Source organism: Aquarana catesbeiana, linkage group LG01, assembly GCF_042186555.1.
Source record: "Aquarana catesbeiana isolate 2022-GZ linkage group LG01, ASM4218655v1, whole genome shotgun sequence".
NCBI classification, from domain to species: Eukaryota; Metazoa; Chordata; class Amphibia; order Anura; family Ranidae; genus Aquarana; species Aquarana catesbeiana.
The window spans coordinates 123,118,507-123,137,521 of NC_133324.1; the positions used below are offsets into that span (position 1 = coordinate 123,118,507).

The 19,015-nt window shown below is 42.2% G+C and overlaps 1 protein-coding gene across 1 annotated transcript in view; it reads left to right on the plus strand.

The window, feature by feature from the left end:
• CENPK (centromere protein K) overlaps nucleotides 1–19,015 on the plus strand; it is a 94,605-nt gene that overhangs the window by 34,139 nt on the left and 41,451 nt on the right. Inside the window, exons 4-5 of the mRNA XM_073623561.1 lie at nucleotides 1,085–1,141; nucleotides 3,470–3,542. Coding sequence (XP_073479662.1) covers nucleotides 1,085–1,141; nucleotides 3,470–3,542 — 130 coding nt within the window. The remainder of the gene's footprint in view (nucleotides 1–1,084; nucleotides 1,142–3,469; nucleotides 3,543–19,015) is intronic.

The window sequence follows — 19,015 nt, forward strand, 5'->3', positions numbered from 1 at the left end:
AGAGCAGCGCAGTGATCCACAGTGAAATGTGTCCATGGGACACTGCGCATCACCAATCTCAGTAAAGAGCAGATGAAAAGGCTCTTTACCAATGTGATCAGCTGCGTCCAATTACAGCTGGTCACATGTAAACAAGGAAATGATGGTGATCAGCTTTCCTCTCCTCACTCTAACAGAGTGTGAGAAGAGGATTGCGGATCAGCGGCATTTGCCCACAGGAAAGTGCAGCTCCAACAGTGCCTTATCAGTGCTGCCCTTTACTGCCCATTAGGGCCGCCAATCGGTGCCCATAAGTGCTGCCTATCAGTGCCACCTGCTAGTGCCCATCAGTGTCTTTTATCAGTGCTCATCAGTGTTGCGTATCAGTGCCCATCGGTGCTGCATATTAGTGCCTGCCCATCAGTGCAGTCTATCAGTGCCGCCTCATCCGCACACATCAGTGAAGGAGAAAAATTTGTTATATACATTTTCTTACAGAAACTAAAAAAACTTTTTTTTTTTTTTTTCAAAATTTTCTGTCATTTTTTCATTTTTTTTGCAAAAAAAAAAAAAAACCCAGAGGTGATTAAATACCACCAAAGAAAGCTCTATTTGTCTCAAAAAAATAGTAAAAATTTAATTTGGATACAGCGTTGCATGACGGTGCAATTGTCATTCAAAGTATGACAGCTCTGAAAGCTGAAAAAAATTAAAAAATTGGCCTGGGCAGGAAGGGGGTGAAAGTGTATTGAAGTGTGGGAGTTTCTTTTTTTTGTTTTTTTTTTGTTTGTTAATCATACTTGCCTAGCTGGCTGCAGCATCGATCGGTTGACTGCGCCTTGCTTGGATTATATACACTGAATGGCTGCTATATTTTCTTTTGCTCAAACCTCCATTACGTTAGTATGACACTTGGAGGGTCAGACCACTTCATCTATGACATGCTCAGAACGACTGGTGATGAATAACTTTTAAAGGGGAAATATTTTCAAAGAAAGGACGTATTCCCCTTACATTTCATTGGGATTGTATTACCACACCGGGGTGCAAATTGTGCTTTGCCTAGCTGAATATTTCCCTAATCCTCTTGTGATTTCATGCACAGTGCCAGAACAAGCTGATGGTTCTAGATGCAGAAAAATTACCAGAATCTGATGTGCAGGTGAGACAACTTTCAAGAGATTTCTACAAATAGTTCCCTGATTTTTATGAATGCTTTGAAATGTATGAATGACCCTTCCTTCAGTTTGGCATATAGAAATGGCTGGCTTTACAATTTTATGTAAAGGAAATTATTGTAATAAACCTTTTTAAAGCTGACTTCCAGGTATGGATTATATTGCATAGTCAGATTGGTCCAGCTTGGACCAATGTCTGTATGCATATGCCATACATGTAAGACTGCTGAGGAATCGGACAATCACTGTTAGTGGTCGCCATTACTACAGTGATCACTGCTGTCTTCCAAGTCTCATACTGAGTGGCTGCCCTGCTGCTTAGTAACCCCAGGGACCCCTTGCTTGGCAAGGATGCCATTCACAGAACGACTTGCATTTTTCTCCATGATTGCAAAACGTTCTCTGATTGGATGAGGTGGGGACCATGAAGTCACCTCCCCACATCTCCACCTTGTCCAATCAAAGAACGCCTTGCATATATTGAAAATGCAAGTCGTTCTGTGAATGGTGCCCATGCTCCCCAACCTCCTGTGTTCAGGATGCAGCAGGGCAGTGGCTCGGCACAAGACTGGGAAAACTGCAGTAATCACTCTAGTAGCAGCAACTACTACATTGATTCTGTGCTTCCAAAAGGATCCCATATGTATGCCATATGCATTATTTGCATTCTTCCAAGCTGGACCAATATAACTATGCAATAAACTCCATTCCTAGAGTTCAGCTTTAATGTTTCTTTTCTTGCATTTATGCAGAATGAGTGCTGTACAAACGTATAAAAAGATTTTTAATTTCTGAACAGAAGCTTCCTTTAACAATAACTATTTTTATATTGATTTGACCCCTAGTCTCAGTGTTATTTTTCATGCACTGTGCAAGCATTGTATATACAGTACTGGAGTCCTCTTCCACTCCTCCATGACAACATCACGGAGCTGATGGATGTTAGAGGCTTTGCGCTCCTCCACCTTCCGTGTGAGAATGCTCCACAGATGCTCAATAGGGTTTAGGTTTGGAGACATGCTTGGCCAGTCCATCACCTTTACCCTCAGCTTCTTTAGCAAGGCAGTGGTCGTCTTGGAGGTGTGTTTGGGGTCGTTATCATGTTGGAATACTGCCTTGCGGCCCAGTCTCCAAAAGGGAGAGTATCATGCTCTCCTTCAGTATGTCACAATACATTGGCATTCATGGTTCCCTCAATGAACTGTAGCTCCCCAGTGCTGGCAGCACTCATGCAGCCACAGACCATGACACTCCCACCACCATGCTTGACTGTAGGCAAGACATACTTGTCTTTGTACTCCTCTGATTTTTACATATAACATACATAAAGTACATTAAATGCATATAATCTTATGGGAAGATTTTTGTTCAAATGAATGATCTTGCAATAGAATCTTTACAAGTAGTTACACATATTGCGCAGGTATGAACCACCTGTGTCACAATCAAGAAGCCAGGTCAAAGGAATGAAGTATAGCTGCTGCACAATCTTTGTATTGAGATCAGAGGTCCTTATGAAGCGGGGTTTCCACCAAAACGCGTCGACCCTAAAGAGCTGATCTCTTTTAAACTTTTTAAATAAATGTTTGTTATATACTAAATAAATTGTTAATATTTTATATAATTCTATTGTCTGTCTGTACGATACCCACGGAGGTATACACAAAGTCCGACTTTTCTGTACCCTCTGTATATACTATGAAAAGGATGATACCTCCAAAGGTATACCGCCCCCAGTGCTGTTGTGTTCTGCCAGGGATGGGGCCCAAGGAGAACCTTGCCGCCCTGCAGGGCACAATGATTACTGCCAGGGGCTATAGCTGCTGGCAGTAATCACACTTAAAAAAACCCTGAAAGGTTGGTTGTATCCAAGTCGATCGATTGGATCAGTCTACCCATAGATGGATTAAATCTCAGCCGGGCTCCGCTAAACCAGCCAAATTGTAATACATGTATGGCCGGCTTAAGGGAGTGATCGCTGGAAGAGTGGAGACTGAGGAAATGCTTCCTCCTTTCAGCAGACTGACATCATTGTCCAAAATGCTTCTCTAGGGCCTAGGTAAAGTCAATTGACTGAAGCTCAAGGGCCGCTTTTAAATGATAAAAGCATTAAGTGTATACGCTGTACGTTGAGATATGTCCGGAATGTGTTCATGCAGACTTGTAAAGTTAGTTATAGGTCTGCTTTAACGGTTTGTTAAGCATCTGTATTTTTTCTCACTTCTGTAATTCCTGACGTCTGCTACACCCTATTGCAGTAACAAACGTGGAGAATTTTGCCATTAAACTTTGTTTCTTTATTTTATATCTAGCTGCATCTCCTCATGCTGAAAGTAAAGGCCCTAACGGCAGAATGTGAACAGTGGCAAAATAAGACACCAGACAGTAAGTATTTCTAGGATAACTAGTTAGCTTATGTTGACCATGTTGAGGCAAAAAGAATCAAAAATCCCTACGTCTAAAGCCAGGGAACCGGTAATTGTCTTCGTAATAACATAGCATCTCTTCCAACACAATCCTAAAAAATGATTTATTCCTCATACTTCGAGTGGGTAGATCCATGAAAGACTGAATTAATGACTATATAAATGGAAGCTGTGTCTGGCTCATACAAAATTAAATTTAAGCTTGTATTTCTTTAATTTTTATACAAGAATTTGGGTTGATGAATGGAGATGTTCCTGTATCTTTTTGTGGAAGTCTGAATACACTATTAAAGATTCTGTCCCAGGACTTTACCCCCCTTTTTTTCTCCTGTTGTTCTTCATAGCAACTTAAAGTTGCATGAAAAATGACTTTCAAGTAAAATGTTCTAGTATTGTCTCAGATGTTGTACAATACTTACTGAAAATATATTGAATATTTACTAATATAATAATTTCTGCTCACACTGCTTACCTTACTAAATTTTTAAAGTAGATTAAACCCTAACTGGATGAAATTTAATTTACTTAAGCACTATGCATCTATTTTTCTTTTTCAAATAAAATACTGTTTCCACCTAATTTTACATCCTTTTTGCATCTCAGGTCTGCTGATCTTCTGCAGCCTTTTTTACAGTAGCCACTTTCTGTCTACATGCACTTGCTCCGGTAGCAGCTACACTTCATTGCTCTGACCTGGCTTCTTGATTGTGACACAGGTGGTTCCTAACTGCGCAATATGCGTCAGCATAACTACTTGTAAAGATTCTATTGCAAGATCATTCATCTGAACAAAAATCTTCCCATTCCCAAGATTATATATGCATTTAATGTACTTTATGTGTGTTATTTACCTGTAAAAATCTCCCTTGTGTAGAAATCCTCAAGGGCTGAGTCTGCTGTTGGGTGTTGCCATCCTGGATGTGATATCAGCAGCCCCAGTACACTCAAAGCTGTCATTCAAGTAACACTCTGTAGCAGAGATAGGCAACCTTGGCACTTTAGCGGTGACAAAACTACAAATCCCATCATGCCTCTGCTTATAGGAGTGATTCTTGTGACTGTCAAGATTCTTGCAATGCCTCATGAGATTTGTAGTTCCACAAAAGTTGAAGTGCCAAGGTTGCCTATCCCTACTCTATAGTATCCCTTCCTTTGCTGTTTGGAGGACAACTGTATCAATTAAAATATACAACTGTGTATATAAATATGTTGCGCTTATAACATGAATCACCCTACATAGAAAATGAAAAAATGCAAAAGTGCACAAATTACAAAACCAATGAAAACAACAACCTCTGAGTGAACAGAACATGCAGAATCTGTGTATGGAAGTCCATATGAGAAAAACTCTTTATCAACAGTAGAAAATAATGATGATCGAGTCTGTGACAAAAAGAAAAATACAGTGTGATTTCAAAAAGTGTAATGAAAGTTCAAAAAGTCCTTCAACCTTCACCCGAGAAGAGAAAAAAAGGATGAGATGAGGAAAAGTGAGGAAATCCTGGGATCAGAAGACCAAAACCACCACTCGGTTTGTGGGGACCCTTACCAGAACTGGTGAACCCCCTTAAGAGCAAGGTCTAATGTGCAAGCAGATTTAGCCCTCTGCAGGGTCTAACCAGCCTCCGTCCTCCTGGGGCCCTCCAAACGCAGCGGAAATCCGCCGTGATGTCCTGGTGTGGAAATGGAACGTCCGGTCTGTGAACCGCACTGTATATGACGGCAGTCTCTCTGTGATGTGCTCTGTAGTCTGCTGCTAAAGGGAAGATATATAGCAGCAGCTGATCAGTGGTCGCTGCCAGGACTTATGTGTGTTGTCACTGCGATCATCGGGGGACAGCACCACTCCCTATGGACTATGGAGCACATCAGAGAGACTGCCGTCATATACAGTGCGGTTCACAGACCGGACGTTCCATTTCTACACCAGGACATCGCGGAGGATTTTTGCTGCGTTTGGAGGGCTCCAGGAGAACGGAGGCTGGTTAGACCCTACAGAGGGCTAAATCTGCTTGCGCATTAGACCTTGCTCTTAAGCGGATCTACCAGTTCTGGTAAGGGTCCCCACGTACCGAGTGGTGTTTTTGGTCTTCTGATCCCAGGATTTCCTCACTTTTCCCCCTGTCTCATCCTTTTTTTTTCTCTTCTCGGTTGAAGGACTTTTTGGATTTTCATTACACTGTTTGAATCATACTGTATTTTGCTTTTTGTCACAGACTCGATCATCATTATTTTCTACTGTTGATAAAGAGTTTTTCTCATATGGACTGCCATACACAGATTCTGCATGTTCTGTTCACTCGGAGTTTGTTGTTTTCATTGGTTTTGTAATTTGTGCACTTTTGCATTTTTTCATTTGCAATATAGGGTGATTCATGTTATAAGAGCAACATATTTACAGTATCTTACAAAAGTGAGTACACCCCTCACATTTTTGTAAATATTTTATTATATCTTTTCATGTGACAACACTGAAGAAATTACACTTTGCTACAATGTAAAGTAGTGAGTGTACAGCTTGTATAACAGTGTAAATTTGCTGTCCACTCAGAATAACTCAACATACAGCCATTAATATCTAAACTGCTGGCAACAAAAGTGAGTACACACCTAATTGAAAATTTCCAAATTGGGCCCAGTTAGACATTTTCCCTTCCCGTTGTCATGTGACTTGTTAGTGTTACAAGGTCTCAGGTGTGAATGGGGAGCAGTGTTAAATTTGGTGTTATCGCTCTCACTCTCTCATACTGGTCACTGAAAGCTAAACATGGCATCTCATGGCACCTCATGGCACAGATCTCTCTGAGGATCTGAAAAAAAAATTGTTGCTCTACATAAAGATGGCCTAGGCTATAAGAGGATTGCCAAGACCCTGAAACTGAGCTGCAGCATGGTGGCCAAGACCATACAGCGGTTTAACAGGACAGGTTCCACTAGGAACAGACCTCGCCATGGTCAACCGAAGAAGCTGAGTGCACATGCTCAGCGTCATATCCAGAGTTTGTCTTTGGGAAATAGACTTCTGAATGCCGCCAGCATGCTGCAGAGGTTGAAGTGGGGGGGTCAGTCTGTCAGTGCTCGGACCATATGCCGCACACTGCATTGAATTGGTCTGCATGGCTGTCGTCCCAGGAGGAAGCATCTTCTAAAGCTGATACACAAGAAAGCCCACAAACAGTTTGCTGAAGACAAGCAGACTAAGGACATGGATTACTGGAACCATGTCATGTGGTCTGATGAGACCAAGATAAACGTATTTGGTTCACATGGTGTCAAGCGTGTGTGGCGGCAACCAGGTGAGGAGTACAAAGACAATTGTGTCTTGCCTACAGTCAAGCATGGTGGTGGGAGTGTCATGGTCTGGGGCTGCATGAGTGCTGCTGGCACTGGGGAGCTACAGTTCCTTGAGGGAACCATGAATAACAACATGTACTGTGACGTACTGAAGCAGAGCATGATCCCCTCCCTTTGGAGTCTGGGCCGCAGGGCAGTATTTCAATATGATAACGACCCCAAACACACCTCCAAGACGACCACTGCCTTACTAAAGAAGCTGAGGGTAAAGGTGATGGACTGGCCAAGCATGTCTCCAGACCTAAATCCTATTGAGCATCTGTGGGGCATTCTCAAACGGAAGCGCAAGGTCTCTAATATCCACCAGCTCCATGATGTCGTCATGGAGGAGTAGAAGAGGACTCCAGTGGCAACCTATGAAGCTCTGGTGAACTCAATGCTCAAGAGGGTTAAAGTGGATGTAAACCCAATGTCATCCTTTCTAAACTACTGCCATAGGGGTTATCTATAAGGATATACATGCCTCCTGTATGTATCTTTAGCTGTCAAATGTCTCCCCTCTGTCTGTTATGAGGCCCGAAAAACTGCAGATTCTGTGGGTGGGTCTGTTGTCTGGAGCTCGGTGGGTGGAGTCGTGATGTCAGTAGACTCCCCGCCCACCTCTACACTCCCCTTGTCAATATGCATTTTCTCCTGTGTATTTCTTACACTGAACTTTTGCTATGATCTCTAACATCCAGTGAAAAGACAGGAAAGTAACCACATGACTTCAGCATGCCAAATCATGGTGAGGTGTGGAACAGCCAATCCTTGCAAAGCTGCTGAAGAAAGGAGTGGGGGTGGGAATTTAAAAATAATGCATGTCTTAGGCTAGTGCACGAGATTTGTAAATAACCTGTCACTCACAGCAAGGGGGAGGATTTGACACAGTTTTTCTCTGTCAAGATTTATTTCACTGAACAATAAAAGAGGATTTCTCAGAGCTGGATTAACTCTTTGTGGCAAGACTGGGCTCAAATGATAGTAAATCTTATACTCTACATTATGGCACCAAAAAAAAAAAAATTTCGGGTTTACATCCACTTTAAGGCAGTGCTGAAAAATAATGGTGGCCACACAAAATATTGACACTTTGGGCCCAATTTGGACATTTTCACTTAGGGGTGTACTCACTTTTGTTGCCAGTGGTTTAGACATTAATGGCTGTGTGTTGAGTTATTTTGAGGGGACAGCAAATTGACACTGTTATACAAGCTGTACACTCACTACTTTACATTGTAGAAAAGTGACATTTCTTCAGTATTGTCATATGAAAAGATATAATAAAATATTTACAAAATTGTGAGGGGTGTACTCACTTTTGTGAGATACTGTATATTCACAATTTTTGCACTATAGCAGTGTTTCTCAACTGCAGTCCTCAAGGCGCCTCAACAGATCATGTTTTCAGGATTTCCCTCAGATGAATCGGCTGTGGTAATTACTAAGGCAGTGAAACTGATCAAATCACCTGTGCAACATTTGGTGGATAGTAGATGAATATAGTTCATTTTGAACTGCACAGAAGGGGAGGGATTTTTTTTTTTTTTTTTTTGAAGAATTTTAGAGGTATAAAGTACCTCCTTAAAATAAGCACGGGTGGGATGATGGTTATTTCTTTAAAGTAACTACAAGGGTGGTCTCCTTTTATTTTTTTTATTTATTTTTTTTTTTTCTTTTCCCTACAATAATGGGTAGTTATTTTTCACATGAAGAGTATTAGAGAAATACAGTCCCTCCTTATTTAAACATGGGTGGGGTTGGTTATTAAAACTCCTCTTCTTTTTTTTTTTTTCTCTCTCTCTCTCTCTCTCTCTCTTTCTCTTTCTTTCTCTGTCTCTGTCTCTGTCTCTGTCTCTCTGGCTCGGTTCACACTGGGGCGACTTGGGATCCGACTTGTACGCCCTCAAGTCGCCCCAGAAATAGTTTCAATGGGAGTTAACGCTAGCGTCTTAATAGACACTACTGAAGTCGCTCCGACTTCAGAGCGTACTCCCTGTACTACTTCAGCCTATTGACTATCATTGAAGTCGGATCACCGTCTCGCATGATCCGACTTCGGCATGCGACTTGTGCTCAGATGATCTTGAGGGGAACTCCGCGCCAAATTTTAAATAAAAATCCGGCATGGGTTCCCCCTCCAGGGGCATGCCAGGCCCTTGGGTCTGGTATGGACCTTGAGGAGAACCCCCTACGCCGAAAGAACGGCGTGGGGGGTCCCCCCCAATCCATACCAGACCCTTATCCGAGCACGCAGCCCGGCCGGACAGGAATGGGGGTGGGGACGAGCGAGCGCCCCCCCCCCTCCTGAGCCGTACCAGGCCGCATGCCCTCAACATGGGGGGTTGGTGCCTTGGGGGAGGGGGGCGCGCTGCGGCCCCCCCACCCCATAGCACCTTGTCCCCATGTTGATGAGGACAAGGGCCTCTTCCCGACAACCCTGGCCGTTGGTTGTCGGGGTCTGCGGGCGGGGGGCTTATCGGAATCTGGGAGCCCCCTTTAATAAGGGGGGCCCCCAGATCCCGGCCCCCCACCCTATGTGAATAAGTATGGGGTACATGGTACCCCTACCCATTCACCTAGGGAAAAATGCGCCAATAAAAAACACAGTACACAGGTATTTAAAATAATTTATTAGGCAGCTCCGGGATCTTCTTCCGACTTCAGGGGTCCTCTTCCGACTTCGGGGGTCTCTCCGGTGTCTTCTCCCGGTGTCCGCATCTTCTGCTGGCTCCACCGCTATCTTCTGGCGCTCTTTTGCCAGCGGTGGTCCGGACCTCTGGATCATCTTCTTCCCTCTTCTCTTCCAGAGATGTTGACACGACGCTCTCCCCAGCCAGAATGGTTTCTGTGCGCTCTGCAAGGGACTTATATAGGCGGTGACCCCGCCCCCTTATGCCGTCACAGTCCCTGGGCATGCTGGGTCTGTGACGTTTTAGGAGGCGTGGTCACCGGGTGATGACCACGCCCCCTTATGACGGCACAGCCCCAGCATGCCCCGGGACAGTGACCTCATAAGGGGGCGGGGTCACCGCCTATATAAGTCCGTTGCGGAGCTTTCAGAGACCATTCCAGCTGGAGAGAGCGTCGTGTCAACATCTCTGGAAGAAAAGAAGGCAGAAGTCCGGACCACCGCTAGCAATTGAGCTGCAGAAGATAGCAGAGGAGCCGGCAGAAGATGTGGACACCGGGAGGAGACGGCGGAGAGACCCCCGAAGTCGGAAGAGGACCCCGGAGCTGCCTAATAAATTATTTTAAAAACCTGTGTACTGGTTTTTTTATTGACGCTTTTTTTCCCTAGGTGAATGGGTAGGGGTACCATGTACCCCATACTCATTCACATAGGGTGGGGGGCCGGGATCAGGGGGCCCCCTTATTAAAGGGGGCTCCCAGATTCCGATAAGCCCCCCGCCCGCAGACCCCGACAACCAACGGCCAGGGTTGTCGGGAAGAGGCCCTTGTCCTCATAAACATGGGGACAAGGTGCTTTAGGGTGGGGGGGGGCGCACACTGCGCCCCCCATGCCCCAAAGCACCCCCTCATGTTGAGGGCATGCGGCCTGGTACGGTCCGGGGGGGGGGGCGGCAGTGAAGTCGCCTGTCATGGAGGCGACTTGAAGTCGCCTCATAATTTGCCGAAGTCGCGCCAAAGTCGCGCTGAAGCCGCGTTGAAGTCGCGGTACAAAGTCGCGTTAAAGTCGTGTTGCCCATGTGTGAACCGACCCTCTCTCTCTCTTTGGATGTTCAAAGGGTGACCCTTTGAACGTCCAAAAATTGTAGGCTTTTTATGACATGAGTCTGAATAACGTTAAATCTGGACAGTCACTATGGGTTTGATTTACTAAAACTGGAGAGTGCAAAATCTGGTGCAGCTCTACATAGAAACCAATCAGCTTCCATTTTTTTGGTCAAAGCTCATTTGAATAAGCTGAAGTTAGAAGCAGAGCTGCACCAGATTTTGCACTCTGCAGTTTTAGTAAATCAACCCCTATATGTTCTCCTTTTGGAGCTTTCCATCTTGCACACTCCTATTCGAGCAAAGAGCTGACCTTCAGCTACCATTCCTGGGAGAACTGCATGAAGATAACCATTACGTGTACACCTTTCTTCTAATTTCCATATACAATGGATATAGAAAAGTCTACACAACCCTATTAAAATGTCAGGTTTCTGTGATGTAAAAAAAAAAAAAATGAGAAAATGAGACAAATATAAATCATTTTAGAACTTTTTCCACCTTTAATGTGACCTATAAACTGTACAACTCAGTTGAACAACAAACAAAAATATTTTAGGGGAAGTAAGAATTAAAAACTAAAATAATGTGTTTGCATAGGTGCGCACACCCTCTTATAACTGGGGATGTAGCTGTGTTTAGAATTAAGCAATCGCATTCAAACTCATGTTAAATAGGAGTCAGTATACACCTGCCATCATTTAAAGTTCCTCTGATTAACCCCTGAAAAAGTTCAGCTGTTCTAGTAGGTCTTTCCTGACATTTTCTTAGTCGCATCCTACAGCAAAAGCCATGGGCCGCAGAGAACTTCCAAAGCATCAGAAGGATTTCAATGTTAAAAGGGTATCAGTCGATGCTTCTGTTTTGTGTTGTTTTATTTATTTTTTTGACAGTCATACTGATCGGTTTTACATTCTGATGTTCTATTTCTTTGTCTATTTACATTAGTTGACCGGCTGTAACATTGACACGTTAGTTATGTCTTATATGAGTAATGTTTTTGGCTATGGTCAACTACGTTCTTGTTCAACTTTTTGTACTTTATTGTAGCCATTAATAAAAATTGAATAAAAAAGTTATCAGTCAGGGGAAGGGTACAAAAGAATTTACAAGGCATTGGATATACCATGGAACACATCAAGTGGAGATGATATGGCAAAACAGTGACATTACAAAGAATTGGACGTCCCTCCAAAATTGATGAAAAGATGAGAAGGAAACTGGTCCGGGAGGATGCCAAGAGGCCTACAGACACATTAAAGGAGCTGCAGGAATATCTGGCAAGTACTGGCTGTGTGGTACATGTGACAACAATCTCCCGTATTCTTCATATGTCTTAGCTATGGGGTAGAGTGGCAAGACGGAAGCCTTTTTTTACGAAGAAAAACATCCAAGCCTGGCTAAATTTTGCAAAAACACATCTGAAGTCTCCCAAAACCGTGGGAAAATGTGTTATAGTCTGATGAAACCAAGGTTGAACTTTTTGGCCTCAATTTGAAAAGATATGTTTGGTGCAAAAACAACATTGGACATTGCCAAAAGAACACCATACCCACAGTGAAGCATGGTGGTGGCAGCATTATGCTTTAGGACTGTTTTTCTTCAACTGCAACAGGGGCCTTTGTCAAGTTAGAGGGAATTATAAGCAGTTCCAAATACCAGTCAATATTGGCACAAAACCCTCAGGCTTCTGCTAGAAAGCTGAACATGAAGAGGAACCACATCTTTCAGCATGACAATGACCCAAAGCATACATCCAAATCAACAAAGGAATGGCTTCACCAGAAGATTAAAGTTTTGGAATGGCCCAGCCAGAGTCCAGACCTGAATCTGATTGAAAATCTGTGGGGTGATGGGAAGAGGGCTGTGCACAGGAGATGCCCTCACAATCTGACAGATTTGGAGTGCTTTTGCAAAGAAGAGTGGGAAAATATTGCCATGCTGATAGACTCATACCCAAAAAGACTTGAGTGCTGTAATTAAATTGAAAAGGTGCTTCAACAAAGTATTAGTGTAAGGGTGTGCACACTTATGCAACCATATTATTTTAGTTTTTTATTTTTACTTCCTTCCACCTAAAAGATTTCAGTTTGTTGTTCAACTGAGTTGTACAGTTTATAGGTCACATTAACCTCCCTGGCAGTATTTCCGAGTGTGACTCGGGGTTACATTTCAGTACCATTAGCGGTAACCCTGAGCCACACTTGGGATTCCATCTCAGGATCCTGGAGCAGTGTACTTACCTTGTCCCCAGGATCCTGCAATGTTCTCCTGCTGTGTCTGCGGGCTGTGTCCTCCGCCCAATGCCTCTGCGTGGCGTGCTTCGTTCCCTGCGAGCCTCACGACGCATAGGGGCGGAGCTCGGCGGCAAATTAAAAAAGTGCAAAATTCATAACACCTACAGTACACTGTACATTACTGTATGAAATCATTTCACATCCCTTTTGTCCCCAGTGCTTTGTCCAGTGCCCTGCATGCACTTTTATATTCTATATACTGTTCTTTCTGCCTGGAAACTTGAGATTGTCCATAGCAACCAAAAAGTGTCCCTTTACGTTAAAAGTGGTTTGAGACCAGCTAGAAAACAGTGAAAGTAAATTAAAACACTTGCAGAATTGAGTGATCGTGAATCTTGGGGAAATTCATGTTATTATTATTAGTATTATTATTATTATTATTATTTTATTATTTTTTATAATTATTTATAGTTATTTATTATATTAAGGAAGGTGTAAAAATTGCGCCAACTCCCAAACTAAACGAAAAGGAGCAGCCAACACAACAATCTGACCGTTGTAGATGTAAAAATAATAATCAAGTGTGGCGCTAATAAAAAACAAAATAAGTGAAAAATAGTGGTCTCTGTAAGAGAAGCAACTACAAGTGTGTAACCCTAAAGTGTTACAATATCCCAAGGGATATATACAAGTAAATATTGGTAAATACTTTAAGTGTGTAAAAGGGTGAAATGTTAAAAAGCAAACCCTGGGTTAATCAGAAAACAACAATGCAAAAATGCCATAATCAAACAGTATTCAAAGAAAAACATTAGGCAGTGTCCCAATGTATTAGGTGTATAACTCTATAAAGGACATATTGTCCATATGTAAAAATGCTCAAAGGAAAAGTGTCCAAAATCCTAAAAGAGTGAACAAATAAAAATATAATGTATAAAGAATAAGAGTCTATTTGATGAAGAGGTGCAATACTTCAGGCGGACCTCACAGCCATTTAGATGTAAGCCGGCTTCATATATGGAAGTTGAAAGGTAGCCTTAAGGATGAATCCTTCACTTATGTAGGTATTTTCAACACCAATAGAAAAAGACAAAAAGATGCCCTTACCAGAGAAGGTGGACTCACAGGCCCTTAGCGGTGAGTCAAACAGGCTTGTACCGTCAAGCGGTGTAGGATGGTATTCCGTAAGAAGACTTGGTGTAGAATCCCATCAGGGGTCCTCAAATAATGTGCTGGTATGGAAACAGGAACATCCACGGGTCAGCTTCGATCGCCGGTTGATCGTTTCCTCAGTGGTCCATCCCGTATGTAAATGAATAAATGAAAGAAAAAGGCTTCCACATGGTGTAAATCCTTATTTTTCAAAAAGGCATAGTGACACTTTATTCAGATATATACTCCGAAAAATTTACAGACCGGGGCGGTAAAAACTCGGTTCAGAGTACAAATGCAAGTAAAAAATGGTTAAAAAATGATCTAAAAACAGCGCAGTGAGTAGTGGTGGGGTATAAACATAGAGACCCAGGGTCTCTATGTTTATACCCCACCACTACTCACTGCGCTGTTTTTAGATCATTTTTTAACCATTTTTTACTTGCATTTGTACTCTGAACCGAGTTTTTACCGCCCCTGTCTGTAAATTTTTCGGAGTATATATCTGAATAAAGTGTCACTATGCCTTTTTGAAAAATAAGGATTTACACCATGTGGAAGCCTTTTTCTTTCATTTATTCATTTACATACGGGATGGACCACTGAGGAAACGATCAACCGGCGATCGAAGCTGACCCGTGGATGTTCCTGTTTCCATACCAGCACATTATTTGAGGACCCCTGATGGGATTCTACACCAAGTCTTCTTACGGAATACCATCCTACACCGCTTGACGGTACAAGCCTGTTTGACTCACCGCTAAGGGCCTGTGAGTCCACCTTCTCTGGTAAGGGCATCTTTTTGTCTTTTTCTATTGGTGTTGAAAATACCTACATAAGTGAAGGATTCATCCTTAAGGCTACCTTTCAACTTCCATATATGAAGCCGGCTTACATCTAAATGGCTGTGAGGTCTGCCTGAAGTATTGCACCTCTTCATCAAATAGACTCTTATTCTTTATACATTATATTTTTATTTGTTCACTCTTTTAGGATTTTGGACACTTTTCCTTTGAGCATTTTTACATATGGACAATATGTCCTTTATAGAGTTATACACCTAATACATTGGGACACTGCCTAATGTTTTTCTTTGAATACTGTTTGATTATGGCATTTTTGCATTGTTGTTTTCTGATTAACCCAGGGTTTGCTTTTTAACATTTCACCCTTTTACACACTTAAAGTATTTACCAATATTTACTTGTATATATCCCTTGGGATATTGTAACACTTTAGGGTTACACACTTGTAGTTGCTTCTCTTACAGAGACCACTATTTTTCACTTATTTTGTTTTTTATTAGCGCCACACTTGATTATTATATTTATTATATTATAATTTATGATTTAGTGTTTCAAACTTTATCATACCCGGGATATCTACTAGACTCTTGTTTGGACAGATTTAAGTGTGTTATTACTAAGAATTACAGGCCTAAAATAGAAAAACTCCAAATTTCTATGCAAAACAATGTAACGCTTTGAGACGCAATAATCTGACATAATCATACCACCAGGGTGGGTACAGGTGGAAAAAAGTTCTGAAATGATTTATCTGTCTCATTTTTTTACATCACAGAAACCTGAAATTTTAACAGGCGTGTGTAGACTTTTTATATCCACTGTATGAGATGAGAGGAACTGCTTGCATTTCCTTTAGCATGCAGTCTCATTGGGGGAGATTTACTAAAATTGGCGCACTCAGAATCTCCAGCTTGCACCAGATTTTGCACTCTCCATTTTTAAAGAGGAACTGCAGTCTGCTCACATAATTTGTAATAAAAACACCTTTGCCATTCTGAAGCTTCCCTCCAACCGCTTTGCATATTATTTTATATATACTGTGATTCTACACTTGCCAAATATGCAGCTGAAGCTGCTGCCTGTTCACTTTTTGGATTTACACAGACACACGGAGGCACACCTCCAGCTCTGCAACTCTCATTGGTCCTCTTATGACTCCTCCCCTCTCCTTTCCTGGCAAACTCTCACGAGAGAGCTGTGCATGATGTCATAAGCCTAGGCTAATGACTAGACAAGAAGCAGGAAGTGGGCTGTATAAGATATTTACTGGCAGCAAAACAATGTTTTACTATCCAAAATTAAAACAACAAGGGCAGAAGATTTAATAGATGGAAAGTTGAACAAAATGACCTAAGGTCTGCTTTAATAAATCTCCCCCACTGCACAAGAGGTATGATGAGGAAAATCCATTTGTTTGTTGTGAGAAAAAGACAATTTTTCTATCAGACACTTTTATGCCTAAGGTTTTTTTCCCTTTGTTTCTTTACATATGTTACTCCCCATTTAAACAGAATTACAGTCTCCTCTCTCTCCTAAAGAGTCTGTAAAATAAGGTCATATATTAAACTGTCATAGGTTAATGTTAGAATTGTGCATACAAGGTGTAACATTTTTTTTTCTTTCTTTAAAGATGCAAAGTGTTTTGCATGTACTTTTATTCATTATTATATTCGGTGCTAAAAATTATGTTTTAGCCAGGTAAATATTAAATATTGCAGCCAGCTGATGGCAAGTGGGAGACTAGTTTTGCAAAGCTGGTTTACTACTGTGCTGAGAATAGTCGTCACCTGTATAGGTGGATTTTGGATTGTACACAGCTGAATAAGTCTGAAGAAGGGCACACCTCCCTCCCTCTCTTATTATTAGAGACTGTGCTTGTCTGGATTTTCTCTCTTCAGAAACAGACAACAAGTGAATTGCAGGTGCTGGGCTGTCTAATTAGAAATCCCAGTATGCTTTGCAAACAGAGTTACATGAAAGCCTAAATTCTGCCTCATGCATGCAAGGTGGCTGTTTATGCCTCTCTGAACACCAGAACTCCTTCTTCCTGATAGTAGGGGGGCGGGGTTATAGAACACACAGTGTGCCTGTATTTTATGGGCTGTTCAGGCTGTGCTTGAACAGGGGGCGTGTTCAAGAAGCAGGCTGTGATTGGGAGGGCGTGTGTACCAGATGCAGGCTGTGATTGGTTGGTGGGTGTGGTGGCTGGACAGCCTATCCATTACAGGCATGTTGTGTGTCTTCACAGTGTCCTGAACCTTTCAATGGCCAGCCAAAAAATGAAAACTGACCACACTAACACATCAGCTTCTGTGCTTTGTGTGATCAATTCAGAAGACAAGGCCTGTGGTCCAGATCCAGCCCGCCAGGCCATTTCATGTGGCCTTTGCACCTCTCTGGCAGCTGCAGCTCCCCCCTCATCTTCGCTCCCCCACCTTGTCTCAGCAGTTGGCAACAGAGAGGAGGAATTAACTCCTACAGATCCTCCTGATGTAAAGGGGGTTGCTCTGGACATCTGCTTGTAATTATTATGAGAATAATATAGTTGAAAAGGAGGGTTGCACGCCACTGGTATCATCCACAAGAAACTTTATCAGGGATCGCTCAGACAGCACATCATTGCAGGACCATGTTTTATCCAAGCGGTCTCCAATAAAATTTCTTGTGGATGATACCAGCGGTGTGTGACCCTCCTTTTCAGACTTCCATCATCTGCTACAGAGGTATTAGTGGGCTCGGTGCTGGTCTGTAAAGTCTTAAAGAGTAACTCCACTTTTGTTGACAAAAAAAATCACCCTCTGGGTGATCTATGTACATTACAAGGATTTTTCCAAATTTAACTGCAGATTCCTTCCTTTTCATTAGTCTGAAGAAATCCCTGTGTGTTTGTCTGTGTCCACGTGGAAAGTGTATCTAATGGGAGTGGTTTCTTAATTCTCAATCAGCTGCTGCACCTGCGGGGCTCTAATGAGGAAAATATCAGGGTCTGCATCCCTTTTAGATGTGATTTCCTATTGGGAGCATCTCAGCAAAAATGACATTTTTGTTGCAAGTGGTGTCTGATTTGTATCTTAGTGTAGACTTCTAGCAAAATCAGGTAGCCAATCACACAAGCAGTAAATGATGTTCTGGGCGGGGGGGGGGGTACACTTTCTGTATAAAGAAAGGTAGCCATATTGCATTGCATTTTATAGAAAATTACAGAGCTGCAGATTAAAAAGGAAAGGTCATTCTTAATGATATTCAATTACAATGACTTGAGTCGCAATTGTACATGCTATATTTTATATTTTTTTCCCACAAACGTGGAGTTACCCTTCAAGTTATTACTAAAACCAGTATAAATCGAATGCAGAGGCAATTATTTCAAATGATAAAGAGTAGATATATGTATATAGTATTAGATACAACCGACCCTTTGAGGGCAACCATAATGCTGATGTGGCCCGCAATTAAATTGGGTTTGACATCCCTCATTTAGAGCAAGAAAGAAAGATGACTCACAGGATCAACTAGGTAATTCAAAAGTACAGAAAATGATAGACTGTGATTTGTAAAATACACGTATATGAACACTCGCATAGAAAAAAAAAAAAAATTAAGGTAACATATACTTTAAATGTATATAAAACAGAGATTTTATGTAAAGGGAGAAATAAGTCAGTTTTAACTCTCAAAATAACATTTAAAATAAAATTGATCAAGCCCATCATGGATTTTCCTTTAAAAGGGTACATAATAAAACAGTCCGTGAAATATGTAATTTAGAATTTTCTTAAATACATTTTTTTTTTTAGGTAACTATGGGGAGGGGGCTTTTGTTACTGACCTCCTGAAAATGCTAGTTGCCCAGCTGTGATGCTGATGCCGTGGTTTAAGTATTGTTTGACTCAATAACCACAAGTTAGTGGCAACTTAAAGCGGAGTTCCACCTGAAAATGAAACTTCTGCTTTTCCGGTCCCCCCCCTCCGGTGTCACATTTGGCACCTTTTAGGGGGGAGCAGATACCTGTCTAATACAGGTATTTGCTCCCACTTGCAGCGATAGATCGCCGCAGAAACTGCGGCGATCGACGCCATGTCCGGCCCCACCTCCACCCCTCCACTGTCTTCTGGGAGACACACAGGTTCCAGAAGACAGCAGGGACTAGTCAGGACGCGCAGCACGA